This window comes from Gouania willdenowi, chromosome 15, assembly GCF_900634775.1.
Source record: "Gouania willdenowi chromosome 15, fGouWil2.1, whole genome shotgun sequence".
Lineage (NCBI taxonomy): Eukaryota > Metazoa > Chordata > Actinopteri > Blenniiformes > Gobiesocidae > Gouania > Gouania willdenowi.
This window is the reverse complement of record NC_041058.1, coordinates 1,653,501-1,681,000: the sequence shown is the minus strand read 5'-3', so window position 1 is coordinate 1,681,000 and position 27,500 is coordinate 1,653,501. Positions and strand designations below refer to the sequence as shown.

At 40.5% G+C, this 27,500-nt stretch overlaps 2 protein-coding genes across 11 annotated transcripts in view; one reads left to right on the top strand and one right to left on the bottom strand.

Annotated features, from left to right (window-relative positions):
* The window catches only part of kcnq5a (potassium voltage-gated channel, KQT-like subfamily, member 5a), a 68,354-nt gene extending 59,172 nt beyond the window's left edge, over window positions 1-9,182 (top strand). For 7 of the 8 annotated variants that reach the window (XM_028468475.1, XM_028468471.1, XM_028468473.1 and 4 more), the window contains 2 exons: window positions 3,443-3,569; window positions 4,817-9,182. In XM_028468475.1, the coding sequence (XP_028324276.1) occupies window positions 3,443-3,569; window positions 4,817-5,659 (970 nt within the window). In that variant the 3' untranslated portion in view covers window positions 5,660-9,182. The remainder of the gene's footprint in view (window positions 1-3,442; window positions 3,570-4,816) is intronic. The other variant, XM_028468469.1, reaches the window with a different exon arrangement.
* Window positions 9,183-20,283: 11,101 nt separating this feature from the next.
* The window catches only part of LOC114477288 (uncharacterized), a 9,076-nt gene continuing 1,859 nt past the window's right edge, over window positions 20,284-27,500 (bottom strand). The window contains exons 1-5 of one of the 3 annotated variants that reach the window (XM_028469544.1): window positions 24,117-24,234; window positions 23,223-23,504; window positions 22,754-23,002; window positions 21,640-21,737; window positions 20,284-20,502 (exon numbers count right to left, since the gene is read on the bottom strand). In XM_028469544.1, the coding sequence (XP_028325345.1) occupies window positions 20,299-20,502; window positions 21,640-21,737; window positions 22,754-23,002; window positions 23,223-23,496 (825 nt within the window). In that variant the 5' untranslated portion in view covers window positions 23,497-23,504; window positions 24,117-24,234 and the 3' untranslated portion in view covers window positions 20,284-20,298. Of the gene's footprint in view, window positions 20,503-21,639; window positions 21,738-22,753; window positions 23,003-23,222; window positions 23,505-24,116; window positions 24,235-27,500 lie in introns of those variants that run through there. The other 2 variants (XM_028469546.1, XM_028469545.1) reach the window with 2 other exon arrangements.

Here is a 27,500-nt window from a genome sequence, read left to right as displayed (position 1 = left end):
AGAAAAAGTCAGACTGATGTGGAGAAGCAACAGTTTAAAGTCACAAACACTGAGGAGGAACGGATCGCTTTGAGTCCTCATGGATCCCTGTGACTGTTGAGGGTCCACCCCCCCACACACACACACAAACACACACTGGTGTCAGAGGGAGAGCGATAACAGATGGGATAAATCGTGTGTAAACCTAAGAGAAGCTTACTCAAAGTGAATTAATTTTATAGTTTGGATTCAGAGTGATGGTTGTCAGTCTAGATCACAGCCCCTCTGTGTGAGCTTGTGTGGGGGAGGGGTTGATGGCAGCAGCCGTTGTTCAGGACAGTAACTACAGTGATATGTACGTTCATGTCAGAGTCTCTAAAACACCAGAAAAATCTCCAATAACACAAGATAAATATATATATATACAGGTAAAAGCCAGTAAATTAGAATATTTAGAAAAACTTGATTTATTTCAGTAATTGCATTCAAAAGGTGTAACTTGTACATTATATTTATTCATTGCACACAGACTGATGCATTCAAATGTTTATTTCATTTAATTTTGATGATTTGAAGTGGCAACAAATGAAAATCCAAAATTCCGTGTGTCACAAAATTAGAATATTACTTAAGGCTGATACAAAAAAGGGATTTTTAGAAATGTTGGCCAACTGAAAAGTATGAAAATGAAAAATATGAGCATGTACAATACTCAATACTTGGTTGGAGCTCCTTTTGCCTCAATTACTGCGTTAATGCGGCGTGGCATGGAGTCCATGAGTTTCTGGCACTGCTCGGGTGTTATGAGAGCCCAGGTTGCCCTGATAGTGGCCTTCAACTCCTCTGCGTTTTTGGGTCTGGCATTCTGCATCTTCCTTTTCACAATACCCCACAGATTTTCTATGGGGCTAAGGTCAGGGGAGTTGGCTGGCCAATTTAGAACAGAAATACCATGGTCCGTAAACCAGGCACGGGTAGATTTTGCGCTGTGTGCAGGCGCCAAGTCCTGTTGGAACTTGAAATCTCCATCTCCATAGAGCAGGTCAGCAGCAGGAAGCATGAAGTGCTCTAAAACTTGCTGGTATACGGCTGCATTGACCCTGGATCTCAGGAAACAGAGTGGACCGACACCAGCAGATGACATGGCACCCCAAACCATCACTGATGGTGGAAACTTTACACTAGACTTCAGGCAACGTGGATCCTGTGCCTCTCCTGTCCTCCTCCAGACTCTGGGACCTCGATTTCCAAAGGAAATGCAAAATTTGCTTTCGTCAGAAAACATGACTTTGGACCACTCAGCAGCAGTCCAGCTCTTTTTTTCCTTAGCCCAGGTGAGACGCTTTTCGCGCGGTTTCTTGGTCAACAGTGGCTTGACACGAGGTATGCGGCAGTTGAAACCCATGTCTTTCAAGCGTCTCTTGGTGGTGGATCTTGAAGCACTGGCTCCAGCAGCTGTCCACTCCTTGTGAATCTCCCCCACATTCTTGAATGGGTTTTTTTTCACAATCCTGACCAGGGCGCGGTGATCCCTATTGCTTGTACACTTTTTCTGACCACAGTTGTTCCTTCCCTTTGCCTCTCCATTAATGTGTTTGGACACAGAGCTCTGAGAACAGCCAGCCTCTTCAGCAATAACCTTTTGTGTCTTTCCCTCCATGTGCAATGTGTCGATGGTCGCCTTTTGGACAGCTGTCAAATCTGAAGTCTTCCCCATGTTTGTGTAGGCTTCAGAACTGGACTGAGAGACCATTTAAAGCCCTTTGCAGGTGTTTTGAGTTAATCAGCTGATTAGTTTGTGGCACCAGGTATCTTCAAAATTTAACCCTAACACAATATTCTAATTTTGTGACACACGGAATTTTGGATTTTCATTTGTTGCCACTTCAAATCATCAAAATTAAATGAAATAAACATTTGAATGCATCAGTCTGTGTGCAATGAATAAATATAATGTACAAGTTACACCTTTTGAATGCAATTACTGAAATAAATCAAGTTTTTCTAAATATTCTAATTTACTGGCTTTTACCTGTATATATTATACATTTATCACTATGTCTTTGTTGTCAAAAAAGTCGCTAAGAGCGTTCACAAAATATACCGGTTAGGGAGGTGAGTTTCGCTTTCAAAACGGCACAGAGAGAGGATTCTACAAACTGCAGCTTTAAATTATCTCTATTTTATCTGAATTTTAAATGCACTTTCATTTGAATTTTGTCACTATTTAATTTATTGACAAATACAGAAAAATTCATGTCACAAGATAACCTGATCACCAGTTGAACCAGAGCACCAACTGATCTGAGTTGAGCGTTTCCCTGCTCCAAAACAACATCAGGAAGTGGGATCACGCCACTCGCTCAGCACGCACCAACACAAACCTTTCTGACCAATCACACACATGTCTGTTCTCATTCAGAGAAACATGGAAAACCCTCTTCACACCGCTTTGCATCATGGGACAAATCAGAAGCATCTGCATCAGTTTGATGAAAGTTCTAGAATAAAAACAGATGGTTGGAGCTGAAAGTGCAACATGCTGTCACTCTGGGTGTTAAACTCCGCCCACATGCTGAGTCCTAATTAACACGGCCTGATAAACGCGCTCATGGTGTTGTTGGAAACGTTTAGTGTGAAAACTAATGTAACTAATTTAAATATTCTTGGGAAATAAAAGTGATTTGATTGGTTTGTGACAAAGAAACATCAGCACTTCTCAACTTGATTTGGACCAATCACAAGATAACACGGCCACGAGTCAAACCATAACACCAGCTGGTCCAGGAGAATTGTGTTTATATTTCCATTTACTGTGAATCATTGTATATGTATTTATATATACACTAAGTTATTTACAGATATGGGGGACTTGTCATGTTTCTCTCCTTATAATTGAACAGTTCTTTTTTTTAATCACTAATTATTTGCCAGAACAAACACAAATTAAAGGTCTTTTTAAAGTAGAGTCACTAATATCTATGACTTCATGTTTTAAACCTAGGATTATTTTCAGGTGAATAATAGACAATATTAGACATGTTTGAAAGGAAAAAAAGAAGCTCTTTTACCCCCAAAAATTCTGTCTTTTTCTGCTTTTTTTCTGTCAAATAAGTTTGACGCTGCAACATGTGATAATGTGATGTCTGATGATCTCACTCTGCATCATATTTTCTATAAACAGCGTTTAGAAAACCAAACTCTCCTCGGTTTATGTCGTGACTCGTTGAAAAGGCTCAAAATTTAAAAAACTAAATCAGTTGAGAAGTGCTGTGTGTGTGCGTGTGTGTGTGTGTGTGTGTGTGTGACTAACTCTAGTCCTTACTTTCTGCTTCAGGTTGTGTTTACTGACTTTGGAACGATACGAAAAGAACCTCTGAGGCGTCGTTTGCTCACGTTACAACATCAGTATTATTTTATGTAATAACACCCGCCCGTGTGTGTGTGTGTGTGTGTGTATCAGGGTGGATCACATTCTGGGTAAAGGCCAGATTCCCGTGGATAAGAAGCTGAGGGACAAACTTCACGCAGACGGAGAGTCTCTGGAAGGCGTCAGCATGCTGGGGAGAGTTTGTAAAGTAGAGCGACAGGTGAGGATATGTTTATATTAACATAGATGATGAAAACAATCTGATCTTCAATAACCAACACTTTAATGTTACCAGAGAACATTTAAACACACTGAGTTAAAATAAACCCTTAAAGGGTACCTGTGTTGGAAATGTATATAAAAAAAACACACATTAAAAGGACTTTTTAGAATGATTTTATACTTTGGGGAATAGACTACGGAGAGCTGACATGTTGGACAGGATATGACACACTTTGCTGATTCCTGTTAGCTGTTGCTAGGCAACAGTGTTCTGTTGGTCAGTTTCTGAACAATGGCGGTGTAAAGCCAATGGTTGCTATAACAACAAGAGAAAAATCCCACCAAAACATGTATTTAGCGTCTCTAAGACAAATAACAACAGTAGTTATCAGACGTTGGCTCCATAGTAACGGGATACACACAAAACGTTTACGTTGGGTGGTATGTGAGGACCACTTCAAGCTGAGCTGCTATGAGAGGGATCTGTGGGCTAAGCTAGTAGGCTAAGCTAATGGGCTAAGCTAATGGGAATCCAGACAAAGTTACTTCTGAAACCAGACGCGATTCGACAGAATCTCTTCACAGAAAGTTGTCTAATATAAACGTACTTGTTCAGAGCACTACCACGTTTCTGCTTACATGAGATACTATGGGGGGTGTCATGGCGCAAACCACACCCCCACCATATTGTTCCCTATTATTTCCTTGTGGCTAAATTATGAACTGTTACGCGTTGGTTATGGGGCGACATTAGGTGCTGATCCTCAGAGGTAGTGGAGCATCACCCAATCATTAAACATATCCTTTCACGCAGCTTTCATCACAGTTTCCAACCATTATTTGTGTACTTCCAACACCTCACTACTCAGCCATGGCTCGTTTCTGCTGCTAACTACAGCTCTGTCTGTTGGGAAGTGGGTGAGAAAGGTGATATTTAACCATTTCCGAACATACGCTTTGCACCGAGAGCCAACAGAAACAACTACACTTCCCACAATGTAAACAGACCTGTTGCGCCTCTACCTCCCACAATGCACCAGTTATTTACAGCGACAGGCCATGCCGAACAACGAGTGTGTGATATCCTGTCCAAAATGGCGACTCTCCAAACTTTATGTCCCAAGGTATAAAATCTTTCTAAAAAAGTCCTTTTAATGTGTTTACATACACTTCTTTTTAATATAAATCATGTCTGGTACTATAATGTGATGCCTCAGCACTTTAGCGCCCCCTGTCTCTGTCCAGGTCTCTTCTATTGAGTCTAAGTTGGACTCGTTGCTGGACGTGTACCGTCAGGTTCTCCACAAAGGCCCGTCAGCGCTCTCCTCTCTGCCTCTGTTCGAGTTGGACCGGCGCCGACGTCACGACTTCTCCTCGTCCGTGATTGGCCGCGACCTATCTTCGTCTCAGAGGGCCGACCCAGGGGGTGGGGACGAGGGCAGCCCACGAGGCCTGCGTCTGATCCTGGCTCCGGCCGATGAGCCGGACTCAGCGCCTCCGTCCTACCCTCCGTCCACGGCGTCTGTGTCCCCGTCCCCACTGCTGCCCCCCGACAGCCCCTTCCCCACGCTGCTCACCCCCAACGGCTCCTCCAGGAGGCCCCACTTCCCAGACCTGCCTCCCCCGCCCCCGTCAGCAGGGAGCTTCACCCTGCAGCTGCCCCCTGCCGTGCGCCCCTCTCTACTCCGGTGTCCTCCCGACCCCACGTCGGACGCTAACAATGAGTCGCCCCACGTGTCCACATGTGTCGAGTTGAGAGAGAAGCCTTCTGGGTCCCCCCCTGAGGGGTTGTGGACCCGACACATGAGCCTGGAGGTGAACCCTCTGCTGCTGCTCTCCTCCTCTGACCCTCAGGGACGCTCCTCAGACTGGGCTAAGTCCGCCTCCGAGCACAACCTCGGCCGACCTTTGACCTTCCGCACACACGAGCTCCACAGCAGCTGCAGCAGCAGTGACGGGAGCGACAGAGCTCCAGACGATCCCATTGGCTGGGACGAACGGGAACTGTTCAATGACCAACCATTAGGATTCAGCTCCACCGACCTCCTACAGACTGAGGAGAAGGAGGAGGTCATCAGCCACACATAACCTCACACACACACACACACACACACACACACACACACACACACACACACACACACGCACACGCAAACACACACACACACACACACACAAGTCATTTTATCTCAGAAACACCTGACAGCCTCTGATTTTTCCCTTTCCAACTTTTCCAAATTCCCTTTCAGGTTTTATCCATTTCCACGTCACTTTTCCATTTTTTTTTGTTTCCTCATCTTTTCCTGTTTAAAATACTTTACTGGATGATATTAAACTTCCTGAAATCAAACCAAATGTGATTAATAGGGTCAATAGTCAAAAAGGGTTGGGGTCAATTAGTATTAAGTTTGTTCTACAGCCATCTGTGAGTAAAGCTGTGAAGGTTAACACCTGCCTGTGAAACAAGGCTGAATCAGACACAGGCAATTGGTGGTCCGTGGGTCACATGCAGCCCTTGGCCAGGATTTGTGTGTCCCACAATACGAGTTCACAAAACAATGATAAAAACACACAAAACAACAACAAAAACACACAAAATGACAGAAAAAAACAAATGATTTTAAAACAACAGAAAAACACAGAAATTAGCAAATAAAAACACAAAATGTCTTCTAAACTACACAAAACAAGAAAAATACACAAAATTGGCAAACAAAAGCATGAAATGACAGGAATACACAGATTGACTTCACAAATCAACACAAAACACACAAAATGACTGCATAAATACACAAAAGCTAGTTGTTGATGGTGTGGCCCTCGGATCAGATTAAACCACGTTTGTTGCCCTATTAGTCACGTCAGAGCGAATTAAACGCACAAACAGCATCATGGACTTTCACTGAAAATCACAGTTTAGTCTTAGTCCTAGTTTTAGTTGGATGTTCGTCAGCAGATTTCTCTGTACAAACTAAACTGTGATTTTATTTGACTAAAACTACGTTTACTTCATTGGTATTTGGATGAATTATCGTCCCACGCAGAGATGACTTCTGATTGGCTGATTTTACATCACTAGTGCCGTGCCCGTAGAAAGTATGTTTCTATAGAAAAGTGGGAGTTTGTAGCTTTTTCATGGATGGTTTCATGGGGAGCTTTAATTCAGAATAAAAATTAAATCCTCTTTAAACTAACCTTGTAAACACTTAATTCATAATGCAAATTTAATTCTGTATTAAACACTCGCAGACGGCGCCCCAGCCCCCGGGCCGCCACGGTGCCTCCGCCCCGGACAAACTGCCCCCGGCCAGACAGCGTCCGCCCTCTACCCCGCTACTCACAGATCAAAGCCAGCAAAGGCTCAATCCACAGTGATGATGTCATCAGTTCCACTGGGAGCGGACAATTTTATGAAATAATTTATTAACGGTATCATTGCACACCTTTGAACCATGCAGCAGCCATGTTGAAAGTCTCAGGTCAATCTGAGCCTGATTCACAGAGATATTTGAGGAAGGCACAGACAGATGTCCCACCCCCTTCCTCAGGATCAGTCACTAATTGGATAGAATTCAATTATTTTTTATTTTAATCTTCTCTTTAAAATCATGTGTTTTTTTTTTTTACTAATTAGAGTAGCTTAGCCACACTAGCATGGACACCTCCCAGCATACACAAACACACACTGACACTGATGATGAACTGACACCAAACCAAACCAGGAGGACTCGGAGCGAGTCCACTCTGGATTCTGGATTCTGACTCTCTCAGACTTTCTTTGAACAAAACCAGAGCCGTGATGTGAACAAAGTCTGGTTTCAGTGAAAAAACTGCGTTATCGTTCCACGACAGACTCCTGTGCTTCTGAAGCATCTGAATGTTGTCTCATATTCATCATTAACACTGCTCCGATCACACGATCAGTTCAAACTGAGTCATTGATTAGTTTGTGGAGCGAGGATGTGCTCACAGCCTCTGTTTATACCTCTGCTGAGGAGAGCAAACTGTGGCCTGATTTGATTGGTCGAAGACGATGTCACATGGCGAGGAACAAAGTCAATGTGATTTTACAATAAAAGGAAATGAGTCCAAATCACTAACGACATCCACCAACGAAGAAGAATAAAACTAATTTAAGTCGACTTTATCAAGTAGAACCAAACAGCTGATATACTGTATGAGCCCTGACTTTTCTCATTATTTAACATATAATGTGACACTTATGTGGAATGTTGGCTCTGTCATTAAATAAGTGCAAACTAAAGACTTTTTAGGGGTCTGTGATTATATTATAGAGTTAAAATATATTTACAATCATCAAAAAATCAATCTAAATGTGTACAACTCCAAAATTAACAAATTCCTCCTTTAAAAAAAAAAGCTTTAATCAACTTATGGTGATAAACATTATATTAAAGTACAGTTTAAAGACAGTCAGCACTTACTTTTCCCAGCATTTAAACATAAAAAACAATAAAATAACCCAGTGGTAAATTCATGCTCTAAAAAGTTCTGTTTGTGTCTGTTTCACATTTCTACAGGAGCCCAAAAGGGACAAATATCAGCTGTTTGCTAACAAGACGAGTCAATTTTAAACTAGTCAAACAACTAAAAACTGATCAAACAATTTCATTTAATGCCAGTGATCAATTTGTGACTCCCAGTCTCCTGTTTGCATGGTGGGCGGGGCTTAAGTGGCTCCTTTGATGTTGAAAGTTTTAATTGAACCTAACAAATAATTTTCTTAGTTTTAAACTCATTGTTGGATAAACAGTTGTCACCTATTAATGGAGCAGTGGCGTCCCCGGGAATGAGGAATAAGGTTGATACACAAACATTATTTAATCCTGCACATATTTACTCATTTATTTATTAATGAATTGATTCAAATCACACTAATGATATTTGATTGGTCGATTAGTGAGAATAAGGTATAGATTTCAGAGCAGTTTGACTAAAACTGACTTTTTAAAAGGACGTTTATTAAAGCATAAATTGTCACTTTGGAGCTTTTCATTCAGTCTTAATCTAGTTTTAATGCTTAAGGTTTAAATCTGACAGTTTCTGACCCTGTTCTTTTTGTTTTATCCCGTTAATGTCTTACTGTAGTTATTTAACCTTTGCACAGCTGTTTTTTATGAACAGGAAGCAGATGTTTGTTCATATTTGAAGTGTCTGAAATGTTTCTGGTGCCTTTATTACAAACCTCACTGCAGTTTCCTCCATGGCTTGAAGGGTAATTTATGCCTGACTATGTTACCAATGATATGATTAATATAGTTCTTTGAAATAATTTAATAAATAATTTAAGTGTACATCATGTTTTTTTTTTTTGGATGAGACATATCTTTATTGATATTATTGAACATTAAAACACTGATGGAACGTGCACAGAATGGTTTGTTTTCCTTTAAAGAAAGAAATATTAAGAGAATGAAAGACAGACAATTTTAAACTAAATGTTTAGGGGAAAAAAAGAAGTAAAGTTGTGTATGTTAAAATAAACACTTTACAATCAGAGCCCCATGAAACCCCAACATTAACCCCAATAGATCCCTCCACCTAACCTAAAAGTGGCTGGTGTAAACGTGGGTTTCATTGGTTCAATTGTAACCATGGCCACTGTGATTGGTTGACAACAAAACACTGGCACGACAAAGCAAATGTTGTTTGCAGACATTGGTGGGGGCGGAGCTTGGGGGCGTAGCTACTCGTGCTGAAGCTATCGCATATTTTTGTAATCGAGTATTCTGTCGATTTTTTCATCTATTAATCGAGTAATCGGATAAATTACTCTTGTGTTTGTAAACAACTACATCAATAGTGTGTTAGGAAATATGAAAGACCTCTTAAAGGTCCTATATCATGCAAATCAACTTTATTGAGCTTTTAACCTTGTTACATTGTTAATTCCTTATCAAAAACACCCCTAAAGTATCTTTGGACTTCCTTCCTGCATCTCTAAGAAATCCTGAATAATCCTGCTCTCTGAGCTGCTTCTCTGCCTTCTTCTGAAAATCGAGCGGTTCAAATGCTAGTGACGTCACTAGCATTCTGAGGTTTATCATATGAAAAAAAAGTCAAACAGGTGTAGCCACTGCTATAACCATCTGGTAAGACCTGCAGTGTCCTCCATGGTGCATGAGGGACCTGTCCGGACAAAGCTGTCCACACGCCGCTGTGATGTACGTTGGGGGACAAAAAGAAACATTGATTTGTACAACAAATACAATAAACTCGCTCATAAGTGAATCTATATGCTAATGAATGCAGCTTTGTCCATATTTAGCATTTATTTAGCATTTTTGAATAAATATTGTTTAGTTTGTTTGTTTGTTTGTTTTTTACAAATTGTTATTCTTTTGTCATTTGGTGTATTTTTCTGTAATGTATCTTTTTTGGAGCCATTATGTGTATTTTTCTATCTTTCTGTTGTCTTTTTGTGCATTTTTTGTATAATTATTGGTTTTTGTTGCCATTGTAGTGTGATTTTTTTTTTTTTTTTTGGTGTAGTTTTGTGTATTTTTTTGTATGAATATTTAGTTTTCTGTTGTTTTTTTTTACTCATTTTCATATTTTTGTAGTTGTTTGGTGTATTTTTCTGTAATGTGTGTTTTTTTGAGTCATTTTGTTTATTTTTGTGCATTTCTGTTGTCGTTTTGTGTACTTTTTGTATAAATATTGTTTACTTTTTTGTTTTGTTTTTTACTCATTTAGTATATTTTTATTACAAATACCGTGTGTGTGTGTGTGTGTGTGTGTGTGTGTGTGTGTGTGTGTGTGTGTATCTGAGTGAATATTTGCCCTCTTGTTACTAATGCCTCATCACTATTAACTCATAATAAAGGCTAAAATGCGTTACCTCCGCTTGCAGAAGTGGCATTCACGTGAGGATGATTTCTTTTCTGTTGCTAGATCCATCTTAACTCATTCACTGCCAGCCATTTTCAGAATGGCTACCCACTCACTGCCAGCCATTTTAGAGTATTTTGACTGATTTTTAAAGAAACACAGAATATTTTGTACAATAACAATCTAAAATTGTAACCAGATTCTGAAAAATTACACTCTCTACTTTCATCAGAATTTTTTTTGTTTCTAGCTTGTTTCCTTCTTCCGTAATCAGCTGTTGAATAGAGGTAAGTTTCACACAAAACGCCAATTTCTGACAAAAAGCTGAGAAAAAAAGAATTTTTCTGAAAAAATCTTAATGACTTTGAAAACATTTTTTTTTTTTGCTTTAGGGACACGTCAACATTGGTTTCCTTCTATAAAACTACAAAAACAACACTGAGACCTGGGGTGTATTTGATCAAAATGTTCTCAGTAGAACCAGGCTTATGGTTTAAACCTGGTTTAGCTAAGCCGTCCGTGACCACGCTGGCTTTCACCATTTCATCAAACTCTTCTCAGCTTCAATCTCTCCAGCTCAGCCAATCAGCTGACTGTGTTTAGATTAAGTGAACGTCCTCCCACTAGGATCGATCACAGATTTAATGATTAGAGAGTGACGGCGCATGCGCTGCAGCTTTTACGATGAATGAGAAGCCAATAGGAACCAATGCTGAGAGCAACAGGATGTGACGTCATCTGTTGCTGAGCAGTGAAAATAAATGACAGACATGTTAAAAAATAAAAGGTGTTATTTAGTCAATTTATCATAGCAAACAACTCAAGCATGTGATCACACACTGATCACGTGTTTGATAAGTGTTTTAACACCTGTCAGCGTTTAATAAAAGATGATGTAACTCATAATTAAATAATATATAATTAGTGAGACTAGTGAGTGTTTGATGAATAGTTTGATGAACTCAGCACTAAATGAACAGCAGGAGCAGCAGCGTTGCTGTTGGATGTTGTTGGATGTCACATCCAACACTGTAGACACAGGTGCAGGTACAGGTGAGCTGTGTACAGGAGGTACGTGCACTGTGTGCACATCTCTTAAAGTGATAGTGTATCTTTGTCATTGGGAGCCTTAGTGCTCCGCCCTGTGCCTGTCCCTGAAGCCCCTCCCTCTCTGTATATCCACAGCTTTCTCATTATTAATCTCTGATCAATAAATAAACACATTTATACCGTGTGGTAAACAGAGGTGATGGATACACACATATCCTTATATATTATTACTGATGGTTTAAACACATGGAGACTGTGATATATCATTAATAATACGCTACAGATTAAACATGTAATAATGATTAAATCGTCATTTGTATGAATTTAAAATTGTATAAAACGATTTACCATGATATTCTGTTGAATTTCGTTTTAAAATACTGTATTAAAGTAAAATATAACAGAAGTATTTTTGACTTGATTTTCTTTTTGTAGATCTTTATTGAGTGTTTTAAAGCATCACTAAATGACTTCTTTAATAATGACGTGGTTTCTTGAGAGTGACTTCCTCTGACGTCTGCCCATCATGGCTAATCTCTCATCCAATGGTGTGCTGCTGCCACCTACATGGCACCAGTTTGTCACTATATCATAGTACATGGCTGAAATTCATGAGAGAACTCCGTCACACTGTCTCCTAGCAACCCTCGTTGAAAAACACAACTGACGTGTATATATACGTCAATGGCAGCGATCTACACTGAACAACGTTGTCCGCCTTGCGAAGCAGACTTCAGACGTTTTCTGTCTTTTTCACTCTTCACCAGTGTCCACGTCTTCCTCCATTGCCAGAGAGAAAATGATGCATGTCAATTAATTCAGTCCAGGTGAAACATGACGCTGCTGGAGACCGTCTACAAAGCGGCCATGATACGGACTTTGGTGACATGAATTAAACGAAGCCTCAAGGCAGAGAATTTGCCTCGAAGCTTTTTTGTGATCAAATTATTGGAAGTTCTTGAGGAATCATTTCAGCACGAGTTCCTACTGCAGCCAGGGATGGTTCTGTAGTTCGTTCAATGTTGGTCGGCCCTTTGGACAGGGACTCATACACTGATCCATGAAGTTGTTACATTCTGGAGAGCAAAACAAGAAGAAAAGAAGCTTAGAACATTGAAGAATGGAGATTATCCATAAATCAGGGCTGTCAAAGATTCAAACATACAGTAACTGTAATGAAAAGATACAGGGAACGCTTTACACACAACACTGATGTGTTTGTTTACGTGTTTCTATATGCGATAGCTTCGGCACGAGTAGCTACGCCCCCAAGCTCCGCCCCCACCAATGTCTGCAAACAACATTTGCTTTTTCGTGCCACAGTGTTTTGTTGTCAACCAATCACAGTGGCCATGGTTACAATTGAACCAATGAAACCCACGTTTACACCAGCCACTTTTAGGTTAGGTGGAGGGATCTATTGGGGTTAATGTTGGGGTTTCATGGGGCTCTGATTGTAAAGTGGTGCATGCTAAAATAAACAGCAACTTTTTGCAACATTTAGCAACAACCTGAAATTGAAATTTGTTATTTTTCGAGTAAAAATACGTCAATGTTAAATCTAAATATTAAATCTAAATGTTAAATCCTAAATCTAAATGTTAATGTTAAATATAAATGTCACGGGTGTACCAACATAAAAGCTCATTCTGGTGAATTTGTATATTAGGTAATTATTTAGTTTCACCTGTAACATTTTGATTGAACATTTAGATTTTAATTTAATTGTTATTTTTAAATTAGATTTTTACAAAGAAAATCACCATTTTTTACATACGTTTTTTAAACATGGTTTGTTGCTAAATGATGCAAAAAGTTGCTGTTTATTTTAACATACACAACTTTACTTCTTTTTTCCCCTAAACATTCTCTTTCATTCTCTTAATATTTCTTTCTTTAAATCAGGGGTCTTCAACGTTTTCCAGGCCAAGGACTTCCAAACTGATGGAGAGATGGAGCGGGGACCCCCTACTTATATATATTGTATAAAATTGTGTTTTATATTAAACTGTTCCTATAGTGCCATGTATAAATGTACTATTGTGCATTCAATACTAAGATATTCAAATAACACACAGTTTTATATATTCTTGTTTTTAGTTTAAACATGTGCAAGGTACAGTGAGTAGGGTGGCCATGCCACTGCCATTCATAAACATAACAAAACATAATAAACTGATACCTGCCAAGATCAACAATGTCTGTCAAATTGCATGTAACAACATTTTGCATAAAAGCTGTTCAAATGGACATTTTTGTTCAACATAAATGTGGAAACGAAAATTATTGATGCTTGTTAGTGCCACTGGCATGCATAAACATACCTGTTATCTTGCATACAATACTGAACTATTAACATAATTGACAGATTCATGTTTTAATTTTAAACATACATGTAGTATGGGCAGTGAATCCTCAAACCAGCTATGGATGGCATACATTAGTCACTAATGTATGATGGGACAGGTGAATGAACCAGTGCCCAGCTTGAAAGAGCTCCTGTGTGTCGCTGAACGTGTGCATTGCTGACTGAAAGACATCTTCTGCATCCATTTATCTGTTCACTACAGTGTGTTGGATTCATGTTAATGTGTATTTAAAGACATTTCAATTTATTGAAAAAATTGCGGGGGGGAATATAAAAAAATGTCTAATCAACCAAAACTTTCGCGACCCCCCTGCAGTACCTCCGCGGACCACCTAGGGGTCGCGGACCCCCTGTTGAAGACCACTGCTTTAAAGGAAAACAAATGTGGCCCCCGGCGGCATCCCGCCCCGCCGGGATGCCGCCGGGGGCCACATCCCGGCGGGGCGGTCTGGCTTGGCCTCTGGGGGGGGCCCTGGCTTTAAAGAACTGAAGCTCGTGGCACAGGCGGCATCAGCAAAGGGCGATCTGGGGCGCCCGGGGGGGCTAGGTTGGTGTGCCTGGGGACCGGCGGGGGGACTCCCGGCGGCCCCCTGGTGCCTTATGCGGCTTGGGGTGTGGTCGTCCGCCCTGGGCGGGCTGCTCCTGGTGCTGCATCCATTCCGGGTCCTCCTGGCCTGGGGTCGGGTCCCTGCTGGCTCTGGGCTCGCCGGCGGGTGCCCGCCGGCTGCCCATTCGGTGTGGCTCTGGTCGTCTGCTGGGCGTGGGCTTCGGCTCCTCCGCTGGGGTCTCGGGCGAGGAGTTCTCTGGGCCCTCCCCTCGGGGGGCTGGGCGCGGGGGTGTGGGTGGTGGGGGGCCGGGGGGCCTGGGGGTTGGGGGTTGGGATCGGTGGCGTGGTGCGCTGGGTCCTTGGCTCCTTGGGGCTTTCTCGGGTGTGTATGGGGGGGCAATGGCTGCCTCTCGGCTTGGGATCTTGGGGGCGTTCGGGGGGTTGCTTGGCCGTGGGGTGGTCGCCGGGGGCCCCTAGATTGCCCGCTCTTGCTGCTGGCCTGACTGCTTCTTCGGGCCCGGGGGCGGCTCGTGGGTTTTGCAGTGGCGGTTCTTGGAATCACATTTGTCATGGATGCACTGGCCTTGGGCTGTGGGATAACACTCATACTGGGCTCAACCATAGACACGTTGTTCCCAAATACCTGTTTTATGGAATTTCCACTCACTTCTTCCTCTGTTCACAGCCACCACCATTATTCCTAAGCCACACACTGGTCACCAAACTGGCTTGATAACACAACAATAAGCACAATATACACAACCACAATTTCACATCGCATCACTTGTAACTTATTGACTATTCCCCACCCATTCGTTTTCCTATCTTGTATCCCTCCTCCCTGTTAACTCCCCCCCCCCACCCCCCTCACCCTGGTGTAACACTGCCCTCTCTTTTTTACATCCTCCCTTTAATAAAGTATTTACCCTTCCCTAGGGAGGGCTGGTGATGGTCACAATTATGCAATGAAATAAATTCATTTATTTCATTGCAATAATAAAATATGCATTGCTGTTAAAAGATTGCACTTCTTGTAGTGTTAACCTTCAGCAGCATGTGCAGACAAGGTGAAAAAAAAAAAAAAGAGAAAAAAAAAAAATAAAAAAAATAAAGGAAAACAAACCATTCTGTGCACGTTCTATCAGTGTTTTAATGTTCAATAATATCAACAAAGATATGTCTCATCCAAAAAAAACATGATGTACACTTAACTTATTTATTAAATTGAACTTTGTGTATCTAAAAAACAAACACAAAAGTCTAAATAGACAAAAATAATATAGCAGGTGATAAGATGTCAATCATCAGCAACACATTTAGGAAAGAAACAAACAAGTACCTTGATGGATGCACCGCTGCTCTCTTCAAGTTCACGGATTTTGGCTCCTCCACGACCTTTGGAACCATTTAAAAAAACAAAAGAAGCTTCAATGTGTGTTCTGCTAAACTGCATGTGAGCTGCCTCTCACCCTCCTGCTAGGCAGGGGAGGGGCCAGGTAGAAGTCCTTCCCACCGGTGAGTGAGCACACCTGAGGGTGATAATGGCACAAACCAGTGACTGTGAGTGAAGCTGAGACAGTAGCAGTGCTTAGCTCCAGTGGGAAAGTGTTCTGTCCCCTCACCTGGGACTGAACTTACTGTGAGGTGCAAAAGACTCTTTAAATGATTGGATGGGCAGCTGGTAAGCGCTGAGAGATAACTTCTGTTTATCGGACAATTCATTAGACTTAAGACGTAAACACTGCTAAAATGGAAAATTGAGTTGAATCTATTTATTGTTCATTTGTATAAAAGTGTTTGTTTAACAGACAGTGAAAAACCAGTTTGACTCGTGACAAGCTTAGACTCCAAGTGCGGCCACAAAAGAGTGGGAGGATACACCACCTGGGGCCTGGAAATAAAGTCTGTTGTCTGCAGCTAAAGAGGAGCAAGATGGCCATGCCAAAGTCACTCGATGAGCTGAAAGTAGAAAGGAGCACAGTTAAAAGACATTTCTCACGTCTTGCCAATAGCATTAGAAGGACCTGCATGGAGATGTCTGTGGAGGAGTTAGAAGAAAACTTCAAGAAGCTGACACTCGAGAGCTCCAGAGTCATGGAGGCAAATGACGAGGTGGAGGCCGCTTACCTGGCAGAGGGCGATGCAGCTACTGCAGAAGAGTTAAGTGACCTTCAGAAAGCTGACATAATGAAGACTGAAAAGGAATGTGGGCAAAAGACAAAGGAAGTTAAACTCCTAATCAGAGAGACAGTGTGGGCCTCATTTGGGGAAAAAGAACTGTCTCTGGCTCTACATGTTGCGGAGACTGATTACAGGAAAGTATCCATTCAACCAGACACAACACTGGAGGCATATGAGTTTATGCTGACCCACCTAGAGAAATTGGTGCACAAGGCAAAAGAAATGCACCAGAAATGGAACCGCTGGGCTCCGCCTGCCGAACAGAGGGATTTTGATTGCCGGATAAGAGAGCTGGAGATACGCCTCCCAGAACTAGTGTCATGGAAGGCAACCCTCATCAAAGCAGCAGGTGTGAAATCAGACAGAGAACAAGAACCCACCTCAGTCCAACGCTTACCTGCAGTAGCAGCAATAAAGTTAAAGGCCACTGCCTTGCCAAAGTTTGCTGGCTACCAGCGTGATTTCTACAGATGGAGGAAAGAATGGGAGGCTCTACAGAAACAAGGGGAGCCAACTGGCTCTAAAGAGGTGAAGAAATTTCAGCTACTTGATAGCCTTGATGACAAAGTAGCCAGAGATCTTCGCCTCTCACCATACAGCTCATCAGACGAAATCTTCAGAGTACTTGAAAACAGGTTTGGGAACCAAGCCGCCATTACTCTTGAGATTGTGAAGGAGTTACAAGCAACTCCACCGGTCAGGAGCAACCATCCAAGGAGGATTATCGAACTCATCCAAACAGTGGAAAAGGCCCTCTATGACTTGAATGAACTGGGAAATGTAGATGCCATAAAAAACCCACTAGTGACTAAATCCATTGAGGGCAAGCTGCCTGAAACCCTGAAAAAAGACTGGCTAACCTTTGCTGCTGACGTAGGGAACGCTGTTAATCACCAGAACCGCTTTGATAAGCTCATCTCATTCCTGAAGTCCCAAGAGTCCATATACGAACAACTCGATCAGCTGAGGGATGTCAGTGAGCCTGCCAAGGAGAAGAACAGATTCCTAAAATATGCCAGAACAAGGACAACCGAATCCAGTGGTGAGATGGGATGCATCATTTGCGGTGACCTAAAGCACAGGAAGAAATTGTTTTTCTGCAGGAGATTTAGGACCAACCTCAGACCATCTGAGAGGAAGAGTGCAGTAAAACAGCTCAAAGCTTGTGAGAGATGCCTTGAAGTCCACAACGGTGACTACTGCAGAAATATGAAATACCTGTGCAGAAGTGACGAGTGCAAGGACCAGCACCACTTTCTTCTCTGCCCAATTTCCGAAGGTCAGCCCCAAAGAAAACTTCGACCCAGTCCAGGGAAAGCTGAGGGTAAAAGGTGCACTGAATTCCAAGAAGAGTTTCTCTCCAAACTTTCACCTGGACTTGCTCAAGAGTGTCGAAATGCCTTCTGCAATGTCATATCCAGGGCATACAAGTCCACTACGGCGGGGAGAGGTCTTTTGGGAGAAAATAGTTTGATGGAGTATCCAGTGATCCTGATGCTTCTTGACATCACAGCAAACGATGGAAGAAAAATTGGAACCCTCATAGACCTTGCATCAGACACGAACTACATAACACATGAGGCTGCAGGCAGATTAAACCTTAAAAGTGAAGATGTAATGCTGGTGGTTTATGGGGTTGGAGGAATGAAAGTGTCTGTCTCAACTAAACGCTACCTTCTCAAGATACGCGTCAGTACTCCGAGAGGTACTCTTAAGTCCCACCAACTGATCTGCTATGGGCTTGATAAAATCGCAGAAGTCCACAGACATGTTAAAGCTTCCAAGTTGCAAAAGATCTTCCCAGATGTTTCCCTCAAAGACCTCAAAAGACCTAGGGAAATACAACTTCTAATCAGCCATAAAGAAGGCCAGCTGGTGCCGCAGAAAGTTCATTCAGTTGGTGATTTAGTGCTTTGGGATGGCCCGCTTGGCAAAACAATTGGAGGCGCACACCCGGACCTCTTTGAAGAAGTCACCTTAGCAGCGCATATGTCAAAAACACACTTTGCTAGATCGATGAGAACTGCAGCAGTCAAGTACAGTAAACTCACTTGTAGAAATCCCCCCTCCTGTCAGCCCCTTGATGAGCTCCACACCCAATCCAATACAACCACAAGCAGCAAAGATTTTCTGAAGTGGTGGAAGTGGGAAAGCATAGGAGCTGCTTGTGTACCGCAATGTGGAGGGTGTCGCTGTGGAAATTGCCAACCCGGGGGAAAAGAAATGTCCCTGGCTGAAGAAAAGGAGATGGAGATGGTGAAGAAAGGCTTGACGTATGTGATCGGAGACCACCATAGTCCTGAACCACACTGGCATGCCAAATATCCATGGACAGTTGATCCAGAGTCTCTACCCAACAACAAATGAGCAGTTTTCCAGTTGCTGTTTAGTGCGGCCTTCCCGACAGTGCCTGCATGAAGACCGAGTGGGAGGTGTTCTGCTAAACTGCATGTGAGCTGCCTCTCACCCTCCTGCTAGGCAGGGGAGGGGCCAGGTAGAAGTCCTTCCCACCGGTGAGTGAGCACACCTGAGGGTGATAATGGCACAAACCAGTGACTGTGAGTAAAGCTAAGGCTGAAGCTAAGGCTGAAGTTAAAGCTAAGGCTGAAGTTAAAGCTGAGGCTAAACTGATGTGCAAACCTAAAGCCATTACTTCAAAATAAAAAAGAAAGAAGTAAATGAACGTCTGGTTCTTGAGTGAAATCCGGGGCAAACATCCAGTAAAGAGAGGTTCCATCAAGTCAGGAACAGCACAAAATTAAGGAGGACTTGACAATGTGTGTACTTTCACTACATTACTAACTTTAACTAAGCACTAAAAGAGAGTAGCTGTATTAAATTTTAATGTTAACTTCTATGAAAAGATCAGACATAATATAATCTGTGTAGAGCACCCAGGTGGAGGAACACATCAGTCACATTGTGTTGGTTTTTGGAGTCATTTTGTGCAATTAATTGTTGTGTCTTTGTTGTTGTTTTATAGATTTCTGGCTATTTATGTCGTCATGTATGTTTTTAGGAGTGATTTTAATTATTTTCGCCTGTTTTTGTGTGTATTTTACTGTAATTTTGTGTATGTTTGCACTCGACACAGTAAAAAGGTTCAGATGACCAGCTGAGCTGAGGCATGCAAACAGAGGGCTACACTACATTAGGGGGGCCAACTTTGGTCGTTTAGTCGACTAATTGGTCGATGTCGTCCACCAAGATTTTTATTGGTCGACCAGCAATGAGCAATCAGTTTCAATATCTTAAAAAATTAAAAAAATGCAATGCACTTATATACAGTAGGTGATAATAAATATCAATATAATGTATTTAATGCCTAAACATGATTCTATAATTTTTTTAAAAAGTGTTGTGCTTCAGCTGTCAGTGTGCTGTCCTCAGATCAGATCAGAGAGGGAACGAATTAAGACAAGCTTGAAACAATCATTCACTGTTAAATCAATACTTTTTCTGCACAAGAACATAGATCATCATTATATGTGATACTGTGGCAGGATGAAGGAACGACTCAGGTGGAGGTTAGTACAGCTTTAATCCTTTCAGCAGCATCACACGAATAAGGATACAAAGCGCACCAAACATTATATATGGCGTAAAACCACACCTCCTACCCATCAACCCCTTGGAGGAGAGAACAGTCCTTAAGTGCTCACCTAACAGCCCCCCCCCCCCCCCCCCCCCCCCCCCCCGAACACACAGAGGGGCTCCCAGGGGCAAAGTTCAGTCTCTCACCGGAGACCTGATCAGCCTGCCAAAACGGCTGCGCCGCCCTACTTCCGACTCAGCTGGCGGAACCAGTCGACGTGGACGTCCACACGGGCAACGGGCAGAAGAAACTTCATCCAACACAGGTCCCGAATCAGGGCACTGAACATGCAAGGGCCCTTCCAGGACCCTGGTAGGAGGCCGACCACGACGGGGAACCTGGGTCGGACACACAACCTCATCAGACAACATGTGTGCAGGTTTAAGCCTGTTCATCGTAACCCGCTCCCGGCGCCCACCCACATCCAGCACAAAAGTCTTAGAACCTGCTTCAAGCACTTTATATTTAGATAATTGACTTTGTAATTGTAATTGCCATGAATCTACACATAGTGTATGTAGTAAACAATTATTAAAATATGTTTCATATTAAGCTTTTACATTTTACCCTTTAAAAAAGATTCTATTCCGATTCCAGTTTGTTATCCTCAACTGAAGAACTATTACTTCAGTACACTGAAGATTTCCCTGATCTGGGTAAGTAATGTTATTTCTTTCTACCACAAACACACATCCACATCCCAACATGCGTGTGGTTGCGAGGGCCTGTTCAATGCTGCTTGCAGCTTTAATTGTAATTGAACTTTAGTAATTCAGAACGTAATTGTAATTAACTTTCTGAGGATAAAAAATAATTTGAACTTAAATGTATTTGGCAAAATGCTGGTCACTGTAATCACTAGTGATCATTGGTAATTGAAAACATAATTGTAACTGAAAAATGTAATTGACCTCATCTGAATAAAAGAAAACCATAACATAATGTGTAATTAATTTGGTGTAGCCTAATGTAATCTAATGTAATCTAATTTATTACTATATGCCTTTTTTTTTTTTAACTTTGTGGTTTTATTGTTTTGTCAGTTTGTAGTCATTTTGTGTGTTTTGGGGGATATTTTATTTTGTGTTTTTAGAGTTATGTGAGTTTTTGTAATGTTTTGTGTACTTTACTGTAGATTTCTGCATCTTTGTTGTTGATTTGTGTATTTTTAGGGTCACTGTAATTTTTATGGTTGTTTTCTGTAATTTCCTGTCATTTTGTGTAATTTTGTTGACAGTTTTATGTCTTTGGAGCTATTCTATAATGTGTTTTTGTAGTCATTTTGTTTGTTTAGGTGGTTGTTGTCATGTTCATGTTTTATGAGTCATGTTGTGTATTTTTGAAATTTTTTGTGTGTGTTGTGCATTTTGCTGTTTATTTGTGTGTTTTGGGAGTTATTTTGTATATTTTATTCTTTAAAAATTGTTCTTACTTCGGTTGAAAATGATTGCGTGTGTGAGTGTGTAAAAACTTACTGGTTTTGAGTCCGAGATTCGCACTCCTGCGAAGACTTCTCCATCACCGCCTTGTCCTAGCATAGTGCTGGATTCCTTTAATTTGGCGCTGAACTCCTCTGCAAACACACACACACACACAATACCATGAAAAATCACTATTTGTCTCTTGTGTGTTTTAAGTGTAATTTTTGTGTCATTGGTATTATTCAAATTAATATATCTCTGTGTGTTTTTGGTGTCGTTTGGTTGTTTCTTATGTTGTTTTTCCATATCGCCAAAATAGAAAACTCGATATACAGTAGCTTGAATCTTGATATATTGCCCAGCGCTAATTCCCACATTATAATACAACCTAAATGAAAACATAAATGTATATATGTATATATGAAGCATATTTGTTTATTTAATATACTGCAGACTTTACATCCTTTAACACTTTTTGAAATTAGTGTATATTTGTGGAGCTTGTGATTGGCTGATTTTTCATGGTGACTTATGTGGTTCCCTCCGCTGTGGTAGACGTTATAATCTCAGTTTTTAGTCTTATATATCTTATATATATATATATATATCTTTTAATTATTATTACATTAAAATATGGGATATATATGGGAAAATACTAATGCGGGACGATGGCGGGAAAGAGGGGTAAAATACGGGAGTTTCCGGCTATAACGGGATACTTGACAGGTATGGAAATATTGAATTAAATGTTTTGGAATTTATGTTTCAACGAAAATATTGGAGGGGTTAAAGTAATTAGCTTTGAATATTGGGGGGGTTGTAACCCCCCATCCCCCCCGTATTTTACGCCTATGGTTGATCTTACTGATATGCGATTACAGAATCTCTCCTGGTTCTGGTCACACAGCCTAAGCAGGCCAAATACCATCGTACAGTGATCACATCTGCCAAGGTCCCTTCTCAGAGACTGTCATTGTTATGCTTAGCACTATCAGCAACATACAAAACCCTATGAGCACAGAACAACGGCAGATTCATTGGGACACACTCACATGGAAACCTCTGAATCCCAGACCGGTCTGCCCCAAATAAACCCTGTGTCCGCATCTGACCAGTAACCCTACAACTTGACTCTGTCTCATTTCATTCCAAACACCACAACACTTACCCTTTGTTAAATGGACTTCAATGACGTGGTCTGTTGTTGTTGTCATTGGTTCTGAATGCCATTCACTGTAGTCGGGAGAGGTAAACCAGTTTATGTATGGGACGTTAGGTAAGGTCCTTGTGGCTCTGATGAGTGGCCTGTATTTCTTCTCTTCATAGGCCCCATTGTCCCTGCAGGCTCTCTTCTGAGGTCCTTCCTCCTCTTGATCTTTTTCAGCTTTCCGTTTTTTGTTCCTTGTGATTGATTTATCTGGAAAGAAGACAAACGTGTTAGTGCGTCCCACACATTCCTTGTATATTTCTGTAATCGAGAGCCCATGGTAACACCAGTTAGTGTTGTTATACGGTCACACACACACGGAAACCTCTGAATCCCAGACCGGTCTGCCCCAAATAAACCCTGTGTCTGCATCTGACCAGTAACCCTACAACTTGACTGTCTCATTTCATTCCATACCGCCACAACACACCTTTTGTTAATTGAACGTGGTCTTTTGTTGCCTTACTTGGAAATGAAAAAGAATCACTGTAGAAGGGAGTGGGAGTAAAGGCTATGTCCTTCATGAAATCATAGCTTTTGGACCCTTCTGCTTGGGCTTTAGATGAGGACCCTGTGGCTCTCATGAGTGGCCAGTATTTGTTCTCTTCATGGGCCTCATTGTCCCTGCAGGCTCTCTTCTGAGGTCCTTCCTCCTTTTGATTATTTTCAGCCTTCCGTTTGGTGTTCTTCGTGATTGGAGCCATTGGTTTAACTGGAAAGAAGACAAACATGTTAGTGCGTCCCACACATTCCTTGTATATTTCTGTAAATCTCCCCAAAAACACAAAAAAGACAAAATACAAAAATGCACTAAAATTATGACAAAAATACAGAAAATGCCAGAATAATATACAACATGAAATAATCCAGAAAACAACAAACACACAAAATGAGAAACGTTTTCACAAAATAACTACCAAAACTCACAAGATGAGAGAAAAATACACAAAACAACAGCAAAAATATACAAAATGAGATAAAATTATGAGAAAGGACAACAACAATACACATTAATAACCCCAAAAACAAAACGAGATGAAAATGCACAAATTAATTTCAAAAACACACAAGATGACAATCATAACACTCAAAAACATCAGCAAATACACAAAATGAAAGAAAAATACACCAAACGACAAAAATAGAATAAATAAAAACACTAGAGATTAAATTAATACTGTTTGTGGTCCCTGGGGTAAAATGGTTTGCCACCCAGCCTCAAAACTGATCAAATCAAGACAATATCAGAAATATTTGCATATAAGGTAAAAGTTACATTTTAAATTCCTGAACCACACAGAGAAACTGAACTACATGTACTTACTTTTGTTCTTCACAGTTGTCTCGAAACTGGTAAACTGCTTCAAAAATGTTCAAATTAGTGCTTTTGTATAAATAGTAGCTAGTAAGTGTGTAAAAGTTGATTGAGATGGATGTTCTAATTCCCTTTCATGTTGTACATCAAGACTGTAGAACGCTGTTACCACGACTACCTGTCAACATTGAGCTGTTTGACTCTGAGAGAACCTATGACATCATCAACAAGAGGTTCCACAGTGTGGATGGGGAAAATAAATGGGATATATATATATATACATATATATTTTTTTTTCTTTTGGTAGCCAGAACATCACCAAAGTGTAATAACCTGTTCCTTGTCCCATTTATCAATTTTTCTGAAAATGTCCATCCATAACTTTTCAAGTTATCTTGTTAACTGACATAATGACAGATAAATGGAGGGTGAAACATAACCTTTACTGCAGAGGTAGGGCTCTAATGGAATTTGTAAAGCATTTATTTATTAAATAATTTATTAACGGTATCATTGTAGTCAAACAAATTCGACGTTGCACACCCTTGAACCAAGCAGCAGCCATCTTGAAAGTCTCAGGTCAGTCTGATCCTGATCCGCAGAGATATTTGAGGAACACTCACACTCGCACTCGCACACGCACACGCACACGCACACGCACACGCACACACACACACACACACACACTCAAATACTCACACACACACTCACACACTCACACACTTTATAGATGTAAATATTCCTCTTAGCAGCCTGTTCACTTGGATGATGTGCTAGGCTTATGGAAGTTATTAAGAGTTTGTAGAGCTAAATAGATGCTTAATAATCATAGCAGCTTTCATTTGTATGCCAAAAAAATGAGTTTTGGTTTATTCCAATCATCATTCATAATCATAGCACCACCTTTTGGTAAAAGGAAATCACAAACATTATATTTGCGCAGAACATTGCAGGAAAGTTTGTGATATAATCCTTGAAAATGTTCAGCTACGTCTCAACACTTTAATATTTCTGCCACACCCCGACATGCAACACACCTTAACGTGCGCCACGTCCCGACATGCGTGTGGTTGTGAGGGCCCGTTCATCGCTGCTTGCAGCTTTAATTATTATTAATATTGTTATTAACCCTCAAAATTAGAAAATATAGTTTTTCCTAATATTACTGCTGTTCAAAACCCTAAAAAAAATAGTTTATTGAACTTTTTACTTAATGAATGCACCATTTTAACATAGAAAATTATTGAGGAATTTATTTTTTTTAAATGTTTTTTGTTTTTGTTTGTTGTCAGAAAAAACAAAAATGCACATTTAAACTCACAAGATGAGAGAAAAATACACAAAACAACAGCAAAAATAGACAAAATGAGAGAAAATTATGAGAAAATACAACAACAATACACAATAATAACCCCAAAAACAAAACGAGATGAAAATGCACAAATTAATTTCAAAAACACACAAGATGACAATTACAACACTCAAAAACATCAGCAAATACACAAAATGAGAGAAAAATACACCAAACGACAAAAATAGAATAAATAAAAACACTAGAGATTAAATTAATACTGTTTGTGGTCCCTGGGGTAAAATGGTTTGCCACCCAGCCTCAAAACTGATCAAATCAAGACAATATCAGAAATATTTGCATATAAGGTAAAAGTTACATTTTAAATTCCTGAACCACACAGAGAAACTGAACTACATGTACTTACTTTTGTTCTTCACAGTTGTCTCGAAACTGGTAAACTGCTTCAAAAATGTTCAAATTAGTGCTTTTGTATAAATAGTAGCTAGTAAGTGTGTAAAAGTTGATTGAGATGGATGTTCTAATTCCCTTTCATGTTGTACATCAAGACTGTAGAACGCTGTTACCACGACTACCTGTCAACATTGAGCTGTTTGACTCTGAGAGAACCTATGACATCATCAACAAGAGGTTCCACAGTGTGGATGGGGAAAATGAATGGGATATATATATATATATATATATTTTTTTTTTTCTTTTGGTAGCCAGAACATCACCAAAATGTAATAACCTGTTCCTTGTCCCATTTATCAATTTTTCTGAAAATGTCCATCCATAACTTTTCAAGTTATCTTGTTAACTGACATAATGAAAGATAAATGGAGGGTGAAACATAACCTTTACTGCAGAGGTAGGGCTCTAACGGAATTTGTAAAGCATTTATTTATTAAATAATTTATTAACGGTATCATTGTAGTCAAACAAATTCGACGTTGCACACCCTTGAACCAAGCAGCAGCCATCTTGAAAGTCTCAGGTCAGTCTGATCCTGATCCGCAGAGATATTTGAGGAACACACACACACACGCCCACACACTCACACTCACACTCACACTCACACACACACACACACACACACACACACACACACACACACACACACACACACACACACACACACACACACACACACACACACACACACACACACACACTTTATAGATGTAAATATTCCTCTTAGCAGCCTGTTCACTTGGATGATGTGCTAGGCTTATGGAAGTTATTAAGAGTTTGTAGAGCTAAATAGATGCTTAATAATCATAGCAGCTTTCATTTGTATGCCAAAAAAATGAGTTTGGGTTTATTCCAATCATCATTCATAATCATAGCACCACCTTTTGGTAAAAGGAAATCACAAACATTATATTTGCGCAGAACATTGCAGGAAAGTTTGTGATATAATCCTTGAAAATGTTCAGCTACGTCTCAACACTTTAATATTTCTGCCACACCCCGACATGCAACACACCTTAACGTGCGCCACGTCCCGACATGCGTGTGGTTGTGAGGGCCCGTTCATCGCTGCTTGCAGCTTTAATTATTATTAATATTGTTATTAACCCTCAAAATTAGAAAATATAGTTTTTCCTGATATTACTGCTGTTCAAAACCCTAAAAAAAATAGTTTATTGAACTTTTTACTTAATGAATGCACCATTTTAACATCGAAAATTATTGAGGAATTTATTTTTTTTAAATGTTTTTTGTTTTTGTTTGTTGTCAGAAAAAACAAAAATGCACATTTAAACTCACAAGATGAGAGAAAAATACACAAAACAACAGCAAAAATAGACAAAATGAGAGAAAATTATGAGAAAATACAACAACAATACACAATAATAACCCCAAAAACAAAACGAGATGAAAATGCACAAATTAATTTCAAAAACACACAAGATGACAATCATAACACTCAAAAACATCAGCAAATACACAAAATGAAAGAAAAATACACCAAACGACAAAAATACAATAAATAAAAACACTAGAGATTAAATTAATACTGTTTGTGGTCCCTGGGGTAAAATGGTTTGCCACCCAGCCTCAAAACTGATCAAATCAAGACAATATCAGAAATATTT